Source organism: Macrotis lagotis, chromosome 3, assembly GCF_037893015.1.
Source record: "Macrotis lagotis isolate mMagLag1 chromosome 3, bilby.v1.9.chrom.fasta, whole genome shotgun sequence".
Classification (NCBI taxonomy): Eukaryota; Metazoa; Chordata; class Mammalia; order Peramelemorphia; family Peramelidae; genus Macrotis; species Macrotis lagotis.
The window spans coordinates 46062459-46078258 of record NC_133660.1 but is presented as its reverse complement, the minus strand read 5'-3'; the positions used below and the strand labels follow the sequence as shown (position 1 = coordinate 46078258).

The window sequence follows — 15800 nt, the reverse complement described above, 5'->3', positions numbered from 1 at the left end:
GACTCCAGAGCTGGTGCTCTATCTACTGCGCCACCTAGCCACCCTGCACCCTGAATTTTTAAAGATTGTGTCAGTGGATCACTTTATTTGAAATCCCCTCCTAAATTTTGGAAAGCTTCTAAGTCCTTCAACAGAATATATGTCTCTCACTAGCAGCCCAGTTAAATTCAGAAACATGATTCTTTTAAGGAGCTAAAATTTTTTCTCTCATAGCAGAAGATAGATTGGTTGTATCATTATATAGTATAAGGAAATCATAGTTCCCTAATGATTTATTTGGGGAGAATCATGCTTTAAATAAATTAACTTTTGTTAAAAACAGTTAGTGATTTTGATTAAAATCAGAATTATATAACCAGTCTCTTTAGGAACTAGAAAAGACCTTAGAGATTAGTTACTTAATTTAACCCCTCAGTTAAAAGGTGGTTCAACCCACTTATTTTACAGATTAAGCAACAAGGGTCCTCAGAATTTTAAGGACTTGCCCAAGGTTCCATGGATAGTGAGGGTTAGAACCAGGAAACCCCAGGTTTTCTGACTCCGATCTCATTATTGCTGCTACCGTACTCCCTTACCATCTCGAAGGGCAAACACTGGAAGTACCCAACTTGACTTACTTATAATAACTTGATTGACAAATGTTCCATCTATTGAAATAGCACACCCTAGCTACTTTCATCCCACTGGACCCAGATGCACCTCTTCCAAAAGAGTGATTGTTGTGTGATGAATAGGAATAAATACTAGAGTCAGTAGGGTTCAAAGCTAACTTTTCCACTTACTGCCTTCATGACTTCAAGAAAACAATTTAATCTCTCTGTCTTGTTTCCTCATTTGTAAAATGGGCATAATAATCCTTTATAAAATACCTCACAGAGTCAATTTGTGAAGAAAGTACTTGGTAAAACTTTCTAGTATTAGCTGTTGCTATTATTGTTAGAAAGTCTTTGGGTTCAGGAAGGAAGCAAAATGAAAACTGGAAATTACATAAGAGATCTAAAGTGAAGGGGAAAATTCCTCAACATATAGCTGGCTTCTCTGTGGATATTTTTAGTTATGTTGCCTGAAATGTTATAGACTTTTTTTTTTTAAATCTAGCTGAAATTCAACTTTGGAGAGATTTAATTTCTATTAAACAATATCCACTTTTCTAAATACAGTCTATCTCTATGAGAATTATGGATTTTTGAGGAGGGTGAAGATAAAAATTTTGGATTGTTAGCAAGAAGTTAGTTATAGTACTGAGTTAGAAGGTTTAGGTCAGCATGGGGACTGTTGGAGTGCAGGGAGCAGTAAGTGCTTAGGAGTGGAAATGGGTTCAAGAAGGAAGTTTCAGACAGCCAAAGACAGTTCCCTGAATTTTTTTGGGGGGGGCAAGGCAATGGGGTTCATTGACTTGCCTAAGGTCACATTAGCTAGGTATTCTTAAGTGTCTGAGGTTAGATTTGAACTCAGGTCCTCTTGACTCCAGGGCCAGTGCTCTATCCACTGTGCCACCTAGCTGCCCTTAGTTATCAGATTTTTAAATTGACTTAATGCTGTCTGAAGTCAGACAGGAAGCTTCTTACATTTGAGTGACCATCCTTCTCAAGGACGAAATTTTAGATTGGTACTGTTTAACTACATTTTGAATTATATTAAGTAGGGTTTTGTGATCTGGGATACTTAAATGCCTTTTTTTCCTGTGAAAAGTACAAATTTATTGACAAACTTTTGCATGCAGAGAGACCTATCTTGAGCATTGCCTATAAAGGAGACTTTGATATTGCTGTAAAGTAGTCTTTTTCTTTTTTGGGTTGGGCCATGGGATTAAGAGACTTGCCCAAGGTCACACAGCTAGGAAGTATCAAGTGTTTGAGGCCAGATTTGAACAGGTCCTTCTGACTCCAGGGCTGGTGCTCCATCCACCTAGCTGCCCCCTAGCCTTTTTGTAATAATTCAAGTTCTTTGTTTTTCTTGTGACATAGAATCTCAAATACATTAATGTTAGTAATGACAAATCATGGAATTAAAGTTAAATATTTATAATATAAATTAAGCCTTCATGACTTCAAGAAAACAATTTAATTTCTCTGAGTCTTAGTTTCCTCATGGACATAATAATGCTTTCTTGGTGTTTAAAGTCTTAAATAGTATATTTATTAATAATTCAGTCTCTCCTAATTTTCCTGATTGGCTGCTACTATCTTCATAAAGTAGAAAATGGAATTGTAGAGTCATTATTGGCACATCAAGGTAGGTAGCTAGATAATAATCAATTATCTGTTTATTTCATTTACCATGCACTAGTTCCTGCGCTAAGCACAAGTAGAGATACAAGTAGAAACAAATGGAGAGGGAAAAAGTTATACAAGAAGTTTACTAGAATAGTAACAAAATTTGCATAGTAAGGTGCTGTGTTTAGAATCAGAACCATTCATCTTCATGAGTTCAAATTTGACCACAAACATTTCCTAGTTGTGTAACCCTGTTTGCCTCAATTTCCTCATGTGTCAGATGACCTAGAAAAGGAAATGGCAAAAACTACTCAAGTATCTTTGCCACAAAAACCCCAAAATGAAGAATTGAAAATGACTGAACAAAATATAAGTGCTCGAATTGTATTGTAATTCGATTGCTTATGTTGCTACATAAAATCCTTTTTTTAATATTTTTCCTTGGCTTAAATACCAAATAAAATAACCGTTTCTATATACAAAGTAGAACAGGAAAAAGAGATTATTAAGGAAATTTTGACTATTACAGAGAGCTCACTTTTTCTTTTAAGTATATAATAAATTTGACATACCAGTTTCAGAGCTGTTTGCTTGTCTGTTTTCTTTTCTGCTGTATGTTAAAAAAAAATCAGCGACTTTTTTTTTCCTTTTTTCTTTTTATTACTTTGGCCACACTATCAATATCCCTCATCGCTTCCCCCTCATCCCCTACCATTGGCGGGGAGGTAGAGGGAACCAATAAACCCTTATAACAAATATGTAAATTTGAGCAAAATGAACTTTTCTTTAACTGTGTCAAAAGTATGTCTTATTCTGAACTTTGAGCAAAACACCCCTCTGTGAAAAGGTAAGTAGCATGCTTTGACATTCTTCTGGAATCATAATTGATGATTGCATTTATCACAGTTTTCTTAGGGCTTTCAAAGTTGTTTTTATTTACAATGTTGATATCTTTCCATTAATGTTTTCAAATTCAATTTTATTTTATTTTCAGTTTCAAACTCTCTCACCCTCTCCTTTTCTCTTTTTCTCTTCTCTCCCTCCCCTGGTCATTGAGAAAGCAAGAAATATAAAATCTATTAAAAATATGAAATCATGCAAAAGAAATTTGATATTAGCTATGTTGTAAGGGGGGTGAAAAGCAAGAAAAAATATACTTCACTCTGCCTCTAAGTCTATCAGTTCTCTATCTGCAGATGGATAGTATTTTTCATTGTGAGACCTTTGCAACTGTGGTGTGTCTGTGTCAGTGAGTTCAACAGTGATAATGAATCCTTCACAGTTGATAATTTTTACAGCATTACTTTCATTGTGTAAATTGTTTTCCTGGTTCTGTTTCACTTCATTTTATACAAATTTATACAAGTCTTTCCGGGTTTGTGTTTTGACACCACTCCTTTCATTTCTTATAGCAAAATATTCTATCAATTCCATATACCATAACTTTTTCAGCTATTCCTTAATTGATTGAATCCCCTAGGTTCCATTTCTTCACCATCACAAAAAAAGCCACTATAAATATTTTTGTGTCTGTGGATCCTTTTTTTCTTTGATCTCTTTGAAATATAGCCCAAGTATTGGTATTGCTAGGTCAAAAGGGTGTGCACAATTGAATAATAGCCTTTGGGGCTTAGTTCCAAATTGTTTTCCAGAATAGTTAGACTAGATTAAAGTTCTACCAATAGTGTATTAGTGTACCTGTTTTTTCACATTCTCTTCTTTTAAGGTTGGGGAGGGAGAGTTGTGGGGGGAAATGACCATCATTTAACTTTTTTTTTATTATCTTAGCCAATCTGGTAGGTATGAGTTGGTACTTCAGAGATGTTTTGCTCTTTGTTTTTCTAATAGTGATTTTTTTTTTTTGGCAAGGTAGTGGGGTTAAGTGATTTGCCCAAGGTCATATAGCTAAGCAACTGTTAAGTGTCTGGGATTCGATTTGAACTCAGGTCTTCCTGACTCCAGGGCCGGTGCTCTATCTGTTGTGTCACCCAGCTGCACCTCTAATAATGATTTTGAGTATTTTTCATATGTCTATTGATAGCTTTGATTTATTTCTCTGAAAATTGTCTGTTTATATTCTTTGCCCAGTTATTATTTGAGAAATTATTTTTCTTATAAATTTGGTTCAGTTCCTTACATATTTTAGAAATAAGACTTATTAGAGAAATTTGCTGCAAAGATTTTGGGGGCTATTTAAAAAACACTAATAAATAAAATCAGATAGGTAGTCTGATTTTTTTTTTTTAAGAAGAAAGGAGCAAATTAAAAATGAAGGAAAAGTTTATGACATTTGAAGATGAAAGAAACTTATCAGTGGGTGAGGGAGGAAGAGAGTTTGGAACATAAAATTGAATATGAAATAAATGGGGAAAGTAGAAGATAGAGAAAATTTTTTTTAATTTAAAAGTAAAATTTAGGGGCGACTAGGTGGCGTAGTGGATAAAGCACTGGCCCTGGAGTCAGGAGTACCTGGACTCAAATCGGGTCTCAAACACTTAATAATTACCTAGCTGTGTAGCCTTGGGCAAGCAAGCCACTTAACCCCGTTTGCCTTGCAAAAACCTAAAAATAAATAAATAAAAGTAAAATTTAAAAATATTTTCTAGTTTTATTTATCAATTTAGTATGTTTTTGCTTTAAATTTCGTTAATTTCAGATTTTCAGAATTTCTACTTTTTTAGTTTAGTGTGTTAAATTTGTGATGAAAGGAACTAAAACTCAATTTAGAAGCATCCTAAATGCTTTATTATATTATTCATTGTTGCTGTTTTTATATTATCTCTATAATAGGTGCTTTTACTCAGCAGTTTTTTTTAGGATTACATAATTTAACTTTCAATTTTTAATCCTTTCTTTGAAGTCCCCTAATTAGCTGTAGCTGCTATTGTGTGGTGGTCTTGACATTTTTAATATCTTGGCACATGGTCATTGTTTGTCAAAAGTGCTGTGCATAACTGAGAAATAATCTTTTCAGTTCTTATTCAATAGCTGCCCTTGAGTTATCTTTCTCTAATTTTCCTAAAGTTTTCTTCATGGTCTTAACTTATTTCATTTTTATCTTTTATTAAATTTGTCAATCTGAAAGGGGTACATTGAGGTCCCTCATTATTATAGTTTTAGTGCAATTCGATTAACTTAAGTATTTATACTATGCTATTACTATATATACAGCTAACATTATCATTGATTTATTTCCTGTGGAACCTTTAAATGTAATATAGTTTCCCTACTCATCCCTTTTTGTGTCTGTTTTTCTATTCCTTGTATGAAGTCATGTTTGCTACCTCTGCTTTTTTGAGTTCATCTCTTCACTCTCCCTGATTCCTCCTGGTTCCCTGTTGATTTGAATGTATGTTTACATTAAACATTTTGTATGTGTGTAGTTTTAGGATTTTTCTGCGATATCTGTCTTCCCATCTTGATGAATTTCTTCCAGATATATACTTTTATAGCCCTTGTGACCAGGTTATGCTTTATTCTATTTCTCTGTTGGATTTCTGTGATTACTCACTTTTGGGTTTACTTCTAGAAATTCTCTCAATCCAAAGCACTTCATTGAATTTAGCATTTTCTTCTGTTTACTGATTTCTCACTTTCTGGATTGATGCTTGGTGTTGTTTGGATCTTGTTGTATTCCTTCTCATAACCTTAGATAATTGTGTGCAGCCCTACTTGGTCATGGATGCTGTGGCTAATACTAGAGCCCTCCCTTGCAGGAATTTCTGGGTTTTGACCCAATCTCCTAGCACCTCAATTTTGGTTTTTTCCTCAGCTAAAATCTCTGTCTCCTCTTCTCTTCACTTTTAGAGTTTTACCAGCATCTTTGTAGACTTATCTGATACCCTCTAGGTTCCCCACATAGCCATATTAGTTGAGAGACCATATTTCTTAACAAAAAAGCACAAGGCAATAAACAATTCATTGTAAAACAAGTGGTATAAAGAATATAGGGTAATTTTATGATTGTTAGCAACTTTAAGTCTACTTGTTATCAATTTTATTTTTCCTAATATAAGAAGTCTGCTTTTAACTGTTATTGATTTTATTTTTTTATTTTTCTTTTCTAATAAAAGCAGTCTGCTTTTAATTCAGATCTAATTGACTAGGACCCACAGTGGATCTTCTTCATGTAAATAATAATCAGTGAAATAGTTATATTTGTCTTTGTTAATAAGATAAAGTAGCTTTTTAACTTTATATATTATCCCTGATTTTTAGTCTATTGGTCAGTGACATACACACGGTTTCCTTTTGTGGTGCTAGACCACACCTTCCTAGCTGGTGGGCAACGTCAAATGCTTTTTTGGGGGTTACGTACATATGATTTTGGTGTGATGATCATTGGTGTGGATTTCCTTCTGTGATTGTATGTTGGCAGTTTTTGTAACTTAAAGTATTTAAAGTAACTCAAAGATACACTAACTCCTAAATCTAAATGAATGTTTCCATTGTGTGTCTCATTTATCCCTGTTGTATGTTTTCAGGGATGGAGGTCTGAAGAGAGCCAAGGTCAAAGACACTTTCAAGGAAGAGCAGCAGAAGAACTATAGCAAAATGATAGTTGGAAATGGGTCTATAAACACAGAATCCGATTGAGTACAAAAATGAAAGCAGCCACTTTTCTGTGTCAGCAGCAGAATACAGAAATGGATTTTTTCATTATAACCTCATTCCATTGAATTATATGGTAATTTACTGGAATGAAATAGATTCCACCATTTTAAAATGGTATTCCCTTGAATAATTAATATTGGACTGAAATGCTTACATAGTAAATCTTGAAAAGGATACTTTCTAAGGTTCCTAGGAGCTCCTTGTTTATAATAATTCCAGAAGGATAGCCAGAGTTCACTTCTGATTAACTTTACTTTTTTTCCCTATTCCTGTCATCCCCAGAAAACAAAAACAAACAGTTCCTCTGTATCCTGGCAAACTTGAATTTTATTACTGCAGATCTGAAGCTGGGGTGTTTGAGGGTTTCAGGAAACAAAGATTTGGCTGTATGATGCCATGAAAATACATATTTTGGGTTAGAAGTAGAAACATTAGTTGTCGACCTTCGTACATCAAATGTACCCAACATGGAAAAGTGAATTAAATCTGAGTGCATATTGAAATAAACCACCTTCCCATGAATCTCCTAGCATTTTTTCATGCCCATAGCTCTAGTATTCTCAGCCCTTATTTCATCTGCCACTAGTTTGATACGTAGTTTGTTTTCATAGACAAATAAACCTTCACACACTAGAATCAGGAAAATGAAGTCACATTGCATATCTTTAATAGATGCATGAATGTGGAAACATGTGGCACTCACTATACCATTGGGGTGGGTATCTTTTTCCTGCCCTTATAAGTTTAAAAAACATGTAAAATAACTGAAAAACTGAGCCTTAAAAAAAGAGTAAAAGGGAAAAGAAATATTTCCCAACTCACACAGCATAAGCAATGTTTGTTAGCAACATGATGCAATTCTTAAACACAATGAAAAGTATTATCTATTATTTTCTGATGTAAAGAATGTTAAAACTATCTTATTGTAAACACAACAAAAATAAATTCTATATTTCTAAATGTCTCTTTTCTTTTCTCTCGCTCTAACCAATTTCTTTAAGTATATAGGACTCATTTCCTCAATAAAAAAAATTGCTTTTCTTTTTTAGATTTAGGTAGAACCTTGGGACATACTTGGTGGAGAATACCTGTGTATATGCAGTAAAAAGAAATTACGCCCTTTTTCTTATCTCTCCTTTAAAAAAGAATACTGTTGTAGGCTCTGTTTTTGGCCACTTTATGAATATTGCAACTGTGTTTGATTCAGTAGGTAGACTTTGGTGAACTCTCATCTGGTACACACAAAGAGGCATAGCTTTGCATGATAATTTATTTCAACCTCCATCAAGAATCCTTCCTGTTTTTTCTTTTATCTTGTGCTTTAGTTCTACTTAACCCAGAAAGTTTATTTGTGTGAGGAAGAGTTTTCATGCAAATGAAATCAGTGAATTTCAACCAATATGTGGTGATAAATTTTTTTCCCATAAATTAGAAAAATCAAAGTACCAGAAATAAACATTTGCGTAAGGTTCTTTTGGTTTATCATAAATTAAAAAAGCATTTATTGAACAATTGTTATGTGCAAATCACTGGAGTACATCCTGGACCACGACAGAAAGGCAGCCTCTGCTCTTAAGAAACTTATTTCCCAATAGAAGGAAATAATATAGAATTTAGCATCAAGCCAGATTGAAAGGTCCTATGGTCTCAGGTTGCATAAGCAAAGCATGTAGCTTACTGTTATTTCTAGAAGTAAAGCTAAATTTATTTCTGAAATTGAGCTATTTGACAGTGCCAAGGACTTTAGTGATAAAAAAAAAAAACTTCCTTAGCTAGGTCTTTTGTTAACTGGCTTCTGGAAGAGTTGCAAAGTCATATGTTCCAGACAATGGTTCCATGGACCAATCTGAAAGTAAGGTTGGTGGGGACTAGGGTGTTGCAGTGTTATACCTGGGGCTCTATGGTTTATTTGCCCATTGGTGGGAAAAGCCACTACAAAAGGAATTGCTATGAATATTTTGGAACATGTGGCACTTTTCCCATTTTTTACAATTTCTTCTGGATATAGACCTAGAATTGGAATTGATGGGTCAAAGGGTACGGACAGTTTTATTGCTCTTTGGACATAGTTCCATATTGCTCTCCAGAATGATTGAATCTGTTCACAGCTCCACCAGCAGTGTGTCAATGTCGCAATCCTCCCTCAACCTCTCCAACATTAATCATTTTTCCTTTTTCTCATCTCGGCCAATCCAATAGGTGTGAGGTGATACCTCATTGTTTTATTTTGCATTTCTCTAATAATGATTTGGAACATTTTTTCACGATTATCATTTGGAAACTATTCATATCGTTTGACTACTTATCAATTGGGGAATTACTTGTAACTTTATAAATTGGTTGCAATCCTCTATGTATATTTTAGAAATGAGATCTTTATCAGAACTCCTAGTTGTGAAGATTGTTCCCCAGCTTTCTACTTAACTGACTTTCTTCAAAGGAGTTGCATGATCAGTATTGGCTGTTTGAGCAAGTTTGGAAATAGGCATTGGGGAGGAAGACATGGTTTTTGGCTCCAGGGTACTGGGTTGTATATTGGGAACAAAGCAACTCAAGATTTCACCTTATACCCATCAGACTGACAAAAGAGGACAAAAGATGATGATAAATATTAGAGAAACTGGGAATACAGGTAAACTAATGAAGCATTGGTGGATCTTTGAATTTTCCAGCCATTCTAGAAAATAATTTCGAACTATGCCCTCTAAATCATTAAACAAAACATACTCTTTGACCTATCCATTTTTAGGTTTATACCCCCCCATCAAAAAAGACCTGTACATCAAAAAATATTATAGCGTTTCATGGTAGCCTAAAAATGGAAACTACTGGAGTTTTTATCTATTGACTTATGGCATGTGAATATAGTAGAGTATATACAAGACATGGTGAAATGGAAAGTTTCAGAAGAATCTGGCAAGACAGCTGTAAAGAGAGCATAATTAGGAAAACGATTTATACAATGACATCAGTATTATAAAGAAAAAAACTTTGAAAGGCTTTAGAACTGTTCAATGCAATGACATCACAATTCCAGAGGACAGAAGAGGAACTAAATTATCCACCTCCTACCCAAGATGTAATGGATGTAAAATGATAAATGATAAACTTGGATATGTTTAATGTTGGAATTTGTTTCCCTTGACTGCACATCTTATTTTATTTATTTTTTAGATCCACTAAATATTTTGAGTTTTACAATTTTCCCCCTAATCTTACTTTCTCCCCCCACCCCCCACAGAAGGCAATTTGTCAGTCTTTACATTGCTTCCATGTTATACATTAATCCAAATTGAGTGTGATGAGAGAAATCATATCCTTAAGGAAGAAACAAGAGATAACAAGATCAGACAATAAGATAGGGGTTTTTTTTCTAAATTAAAGGAAATAGTCCTTGGACTTTGTTCAAGGTTCTTTCTCTGGATACAGATGGTATTCTCCATTGCAGACAGCCCCAAATTGTCCCAAATTGTCCCTGATTGTTGCAATGAGCAATGTTGGAATGTTGGAATGAGCCTGTTCATCAAGGTTGATCATCGCCCCCATGTTGCTGTTAGGGTGTACAGTCTGTTTCTGTTCATCTCACTCAGCATCAGCTCGTGCAAATCCCTCTAGGCTTCCCTGAATTCCTGTCCCTCCTGGTTTCTAATAGAACAATAGTGTTCCATGATACACATCTACTACAAACAGGGCTGCTATGAATATTTTTGTACAAGTGATGTTTTTTACACTTTTTCATCATCTCTTCAGGGTATAAACCCAGTATATTGCTGTGTCAAAGGGTATGTTCATTTTTGTGCCCTTTGGGTGTAGTTCCAAATTTATTTCCAGAAAGGTTGAATGAGTTCACAGCTCCACCAACAATGTAATAGTGTCCCAGATTTCCCACAACCCTTCCAACAATGATCATTATCGTTTCTAGTCATATTGGCCAGTTTGAGAGGTGTGAGGTGGTACCCAAAAGAAGCTTCTTTAATTTGCATTTCTCTGTAGTGGTGTTTTTTATGTGAAAATCCTGTATCCATTTCGATCTTATCTTGGTATAGGGTGTGAGGGGATGGTCTAGTCTAAATTTCTTCCATACTAACTTCCAATTTTCCCGGCAGTTTTTATTAAAGAGAGAATTTTTATCCCAATAGCTGGACTCGGTTTATCAAACATCAGATTACTATAATCATTTCCTGCTATTGCACCTAGTCTATTCCACTGTTTCTTAGCCAATGCCAGACAGTTTTGATAACTGATGCTTTACAATATAATTTTAGATCAGGTAGGGCTAAGCCCCTTTTACACTTTTTTTTCATTGAATCCCTAGAAATTCTTGAGTTTTTATTTCTCCATTATGAATTTACAACTGTACATTTTAAATGAGGGTTTTATTTTTGTTTTTTTATTATTCAATTGTGTGTGGGAGGAGGGAATAGAAGCAATGGGAGGGAGAGAAAATACCTGCAAAAAAAAAAATAGAAATAGATAAGTCCCTTAAAAATCTATCTAGCCCTGGACTTTTTTTCCCTTTGGGAATTGTTTTATAGCTTGAGATTGAGAATCCTGCCTTTTTGCTGTTGTTAATCTGAGTCAGTTCATTTATAGTCATACAACTAAGTAAGTATTAAGTATGATGATGATATTTTTATTTTTAGTTTCAGGAAATGATGGTTTTATTTTTTCTTTTTCCTTGGTTCTTTCCTCTTCTTGCAAGTAGACAGAAGCCATTCCATGTAATGTTAGTCCCCTAGCTTTACCTCTTCTCACTTTCAAGGCACCCTCTCACCTGTAGGGAGTAGAGACTCCATTCCATTTTGTTCTGTGCTCATCTCTGGTCTCCCTTCAGGGAGAGGATAGAAATGCTATTTTACCAGCTACTCTCATGGGGTCTCCTCACCCATCATTTCCTTCCCATCCAAATGATCTTGAATGCCCATTGATCATCATCATCCAAATTCCATTCCCCAACCCACCCCCCACCTATTACTTTATTCCTCTAACCCTTGGTCCAAAGGACTAATTGCATGGGACTTCCCTCATTAGTGCAGACAGATTGCTCAATGCCCTGTACCTATATGAGGGAAAGGGTGGAGTAAGTGTGAGTTGGACAGAAGCAGAATATAAGGACTCTTCAAGCTTCCTGCTTTGAGAAAGGAAAAAAATGCCTAATTCCAATCTCCAAGTCTGAGAGAAAGACTTTGGGAAGAAGCTGGTTTATAGAGAAGCTGACAGTTGTTATCATGACCCTACCTTCCCTTGAGAGGTGCCCAGAGACTTCAGGGAATATTTCCTTGGATGAGATCTGAGACTCTTGGTTGAGCTGTCTCCCTCCTAATGGGAGAGTTCATATGCTCTGTATTTTCTGACTTAAATTTTCTCTTAATTTTGTTTTGCTCTCACTTGGATTTGGGTTTATTTACTATTTGCTATGTGTTCAGGTAGAACTGACATTTCGTAGAAAAGTCATCAAGACTTGGATATAGAACTTGGGGGCCTTCTTTCCCATTAAAGGAACAGTGATCAAGAGTTTACTTGAATCTAAAAATCATATCCCCTAGACAATATTATCATCACTTAAACAATATTATATCTACTAAGCAATAATAAAGGGAGCAGGCAGATATAATTTTAGTTTGGTACCTACCTCCTCTCCGAGAACAGTGTCCAACTTCTAGCCCCAACAACCTGCTTCCTCTTTCATCAGGAATCAATATCTTTTTTGGAGAAAGATGTGGAGAGAAGGGTGTATCTCCCTTTAGATAGACCTAAGTGGTGGTGGTGTTTGATTGTTTCAGTCCTGTCTGACTCCTGACCCTCAATCCACAGTGCTAGTAATACTCAAATACTCAAACAAAACAACACAATACTACCCCCAAACAGCTCTTTCTTAACAAGTGACTCAATCCATTGGAATTCTTACACTTCTATCCTCCTGAACCCTTCCAGCCCAGTCTCAAACAAATGCCCCCCCAACCTTCTACTGTTCTCTCTGAAATATACATGCTATAGGTAACAGACTTGTTTTCATATTAAATCTTTGCCTTTTTTCACTCTTTCCATCTTTTGGGAGTCACTGACACCAGGCTCCCTCCTAATGATAGAGCCTCTCTGGTTCCCTTTTTAATGCTATCTGTAGCACTACTCATTTACTCATTTTCCCTTTGCACTCACTGGTCAAATTAGGAGTAGTTTGGAATTCTTCTTACCCTCCGTGGTCACTTCTAGGTTTTCTCCCTCCATCTCCTCCCTTGAGGCTCATTGAAACCATATCTACATTCAAATTCAGGCTGTGGTTGTCCACCAACTTCTTTGATGAATCTGGCTCATAGTTCTCACTTCAACTTCTGTCATTTTAGAAGATTTCAATGTGAACTACTCCTCTAACTCTGTACACAAAGAGATGATCATAAGATTGTTCTTGCTGCAAATGCTTCATTTCATTTCCATGTTGGGAATTCTACAATTCTCATATAAAAGCAATCTGTTGTTATTACACCTCTCCACTGACCTTGCAGCACTCTCTTCCCTTTTTTTTTAGAGTTTTCCTTTCTCTTTATTTACACATTTATCTCTTGCTTCATTTATTCCAACCATTTAAGGTGTCTTTGTGGTTCTTCTAAGACTATTTGGGGGGGGGGGGGGATGTGGAGGGAGGTTGTTGCTTTCTTCTGGGGTTGAGTCTTAGATTTCTTTTAGTTGAGACATAGGTAAAAGACCTGTGATTCCATTGAAACATGGAACTACCTAATAAGAAAACTATTTTTACTACTGCAAATTGTGAACTCAGTATCTCACATAGTTTTAGAAAGTTTCTTAAAATTTACATGACCCCTCCAAGCTCACACAGACAGTAGGTGTTAGAGACAAAACTTGAGCAGAGATTTTCCTAGCTCTCAGGCCCACTCTGTCTCTTAATCCATTATAACTCTTATTCAACCTATGTATTTAATTTTTTGTCATTAAATTTTATTTTCTAAATCATCAAATATTTATATTTTTCCTTCCCAACTCCCCCCAAAAGAAAAACCCTTTGTACATATATGCATACTTAAGCAAAGCAAATTTCCATATTAGTCCAAAAAATGAACATCTCATTCTGCATATTTAGTCCATCGCCTCTTTAATTAGAAACTTACAGTATTTTGTTATTCTTTGGTGCTTTTTCACCCCGTTTATTAATCTCTAGTTTGGGACTACTCACAAGGATAGTTTTTGCTCCCTTATACTTTTTTTTTAAGTTTTTTTTTCAAGGCAAATGGGGTTAAGTGGCTTGCCCAAGGCCACACAGCTAGGTAATTATTAAGTGTCTGAGACCGGATTTGAACCCAGGTACTCCTGACTCCAGGGCCAGTGCTTTATCCACTCCGCCACCTAGCTGCCCTTTCCCTTATACTTTTAAATGTAGTTGTTAATATTGTCCTTGGTATCCCAGATTCCTCCCATAATCCACTGTAGTGCTGCAGGGCTTCAGTTTCTTGCACTGTCCCTCATCCAAGTGTCAAAGGCTTGTTTACCTGACTTGCCCTAACTTCCCTAGCAAAGTCTTTTTCCCAGGGTTTAATTACCATGCTGTTGGGTTTGTTTGGGTTTTTTTTTTTTGGTGCAGTCTTAGACTGGAGGACTTATTGATGCTTATATTGATATGGTGCTATTTTTAGACCTTTGTTAGAGTATATACTGGAGAACTGGATTCCTCTATCACCTTTCATAGTGTCACCTTCATTAGAACTTCATCACTTTATGCTTTTTTGGGAGGTTTTTTGCAAGGCAATGGGGTTAAGTGACTTGCCCAGAGTCACACAGTTAGGTCATTATTAAGTGTCTGAGATTGGATTTGAACTCAGGTACTCCTGACTCCAGACCCTGTGCTCTGTCCACTGCACCACCTAGCTGCCCCTTTTTCAAAAGAACTTCCTGTACTTGCTCTCTTTTGATATTTATAGCAATCCTATGAAGTAAAGTATTCTCTCCATTTTACAGATGGGAAAATGTAGAGATTTTGTGGAAGATCACTCAGTCGATCAATGACAGAACTAGATTTAGAACCTGATCTCCTGACTCAATCCACTGTTCTTCCTCTACAGTTATCATCACAGTGGTTAGGGACATGGTGCCAGTCCCCCCTACCCCCACTCTAAGATCTAAAAAATTCAGGTAAAATTTTTTGGCCCTCCTTTTATACCAGAAAAATCTGAACTTTTTCTTTTTCTTGTATGGAGTATTTACAGAATCTTTAAACGTAAAATATGTTGATATTATACAATACATATATTTTAATGTATTTCTGAGTTTCTAAACTTTTTCCAGATCATCTACTAACCTTTGCATGTTGTCAACAACTTCTGCAAAACTCTCCCAAATTTCACATTTAATTTCTTATGCTGGGGTGGCTAGGTGGCGCAGTGGATAAAGCACTGGCCCTGGAGTCAGGAGTACCTGGGTTCAAATCTGGTCTCAGACACTTAATAATTACCTAGCTGTGTGGCCTTGGGTAAGCCACTTAAGCCCATTTGCCTTGCAAAAAAAAAAAAAACAAATCTAAAAAAAATATTTCTTATGCTGACCCACCTAACAAAACCACCATGGTGAAAGTCATGATGTGGAAGAGATGTCTGTAAATAGAAAGCTCAAAGAGACATAATTCTTCAAGGAATGAGAAGCATGAAAAAACCAATGGAATCCTATGAAGATTCCAATATTCCTACTGAAGCAGTGATATAAATGTAAAGGTGTCAAGGCTCCAACCAGATCCTACACAGGACTGAGGGTTAGGGTGGGGTCTGTGCTTCTCTGCAAGGCAATAATGAATGAGAGTCCCCATTCAGGAATTGGGGAAAGACATTTTTAAAGTCCAAGCCAACACCTTCAGAAAGTTTTCAGTTGATTAGTAGAAGTGGGGAAATCTTAGACACAATGTGCTGATAGGAATTCTGGTCAACACTATATGCATAAGGTGATAAGGTAGAAGAGAGGAGAGGCAAG

The 15800-nt window shown here is 35.8% G+C and overlaps 1 protein-coding gene across 4 annotated transcripts in view; it reads left to right on the top strand.

Annotated features, from left to right (window-relative positions):
* Nucleotides 1-7798, top strand: part of GPAT3 (glycerol-3-phosphate acyltransferase 3) — an 87364-nt gene extending 79566 nt beyond the window's left edge. For all 4 annotated transcript variants that reach the window (XM_074228593.1, XM_074228595.1, XM_074228594.1 and 1 more), the window contains one exon: nucleotides 6701-7798. In XM_074228593.1, the coding sequence (XP_074084694.1) occupies nucleotides 6701-6812 (112 nt within the window). In that variant the 3' untranslated portion in view covers nucleotides 6813-7798. The remainder of the gene's footprint in view (nucleotides 1-6700) is intronic.
* The last annotated feature ends 8002 nt before the right edge of the window (nucleotides 7799-15800 follow it).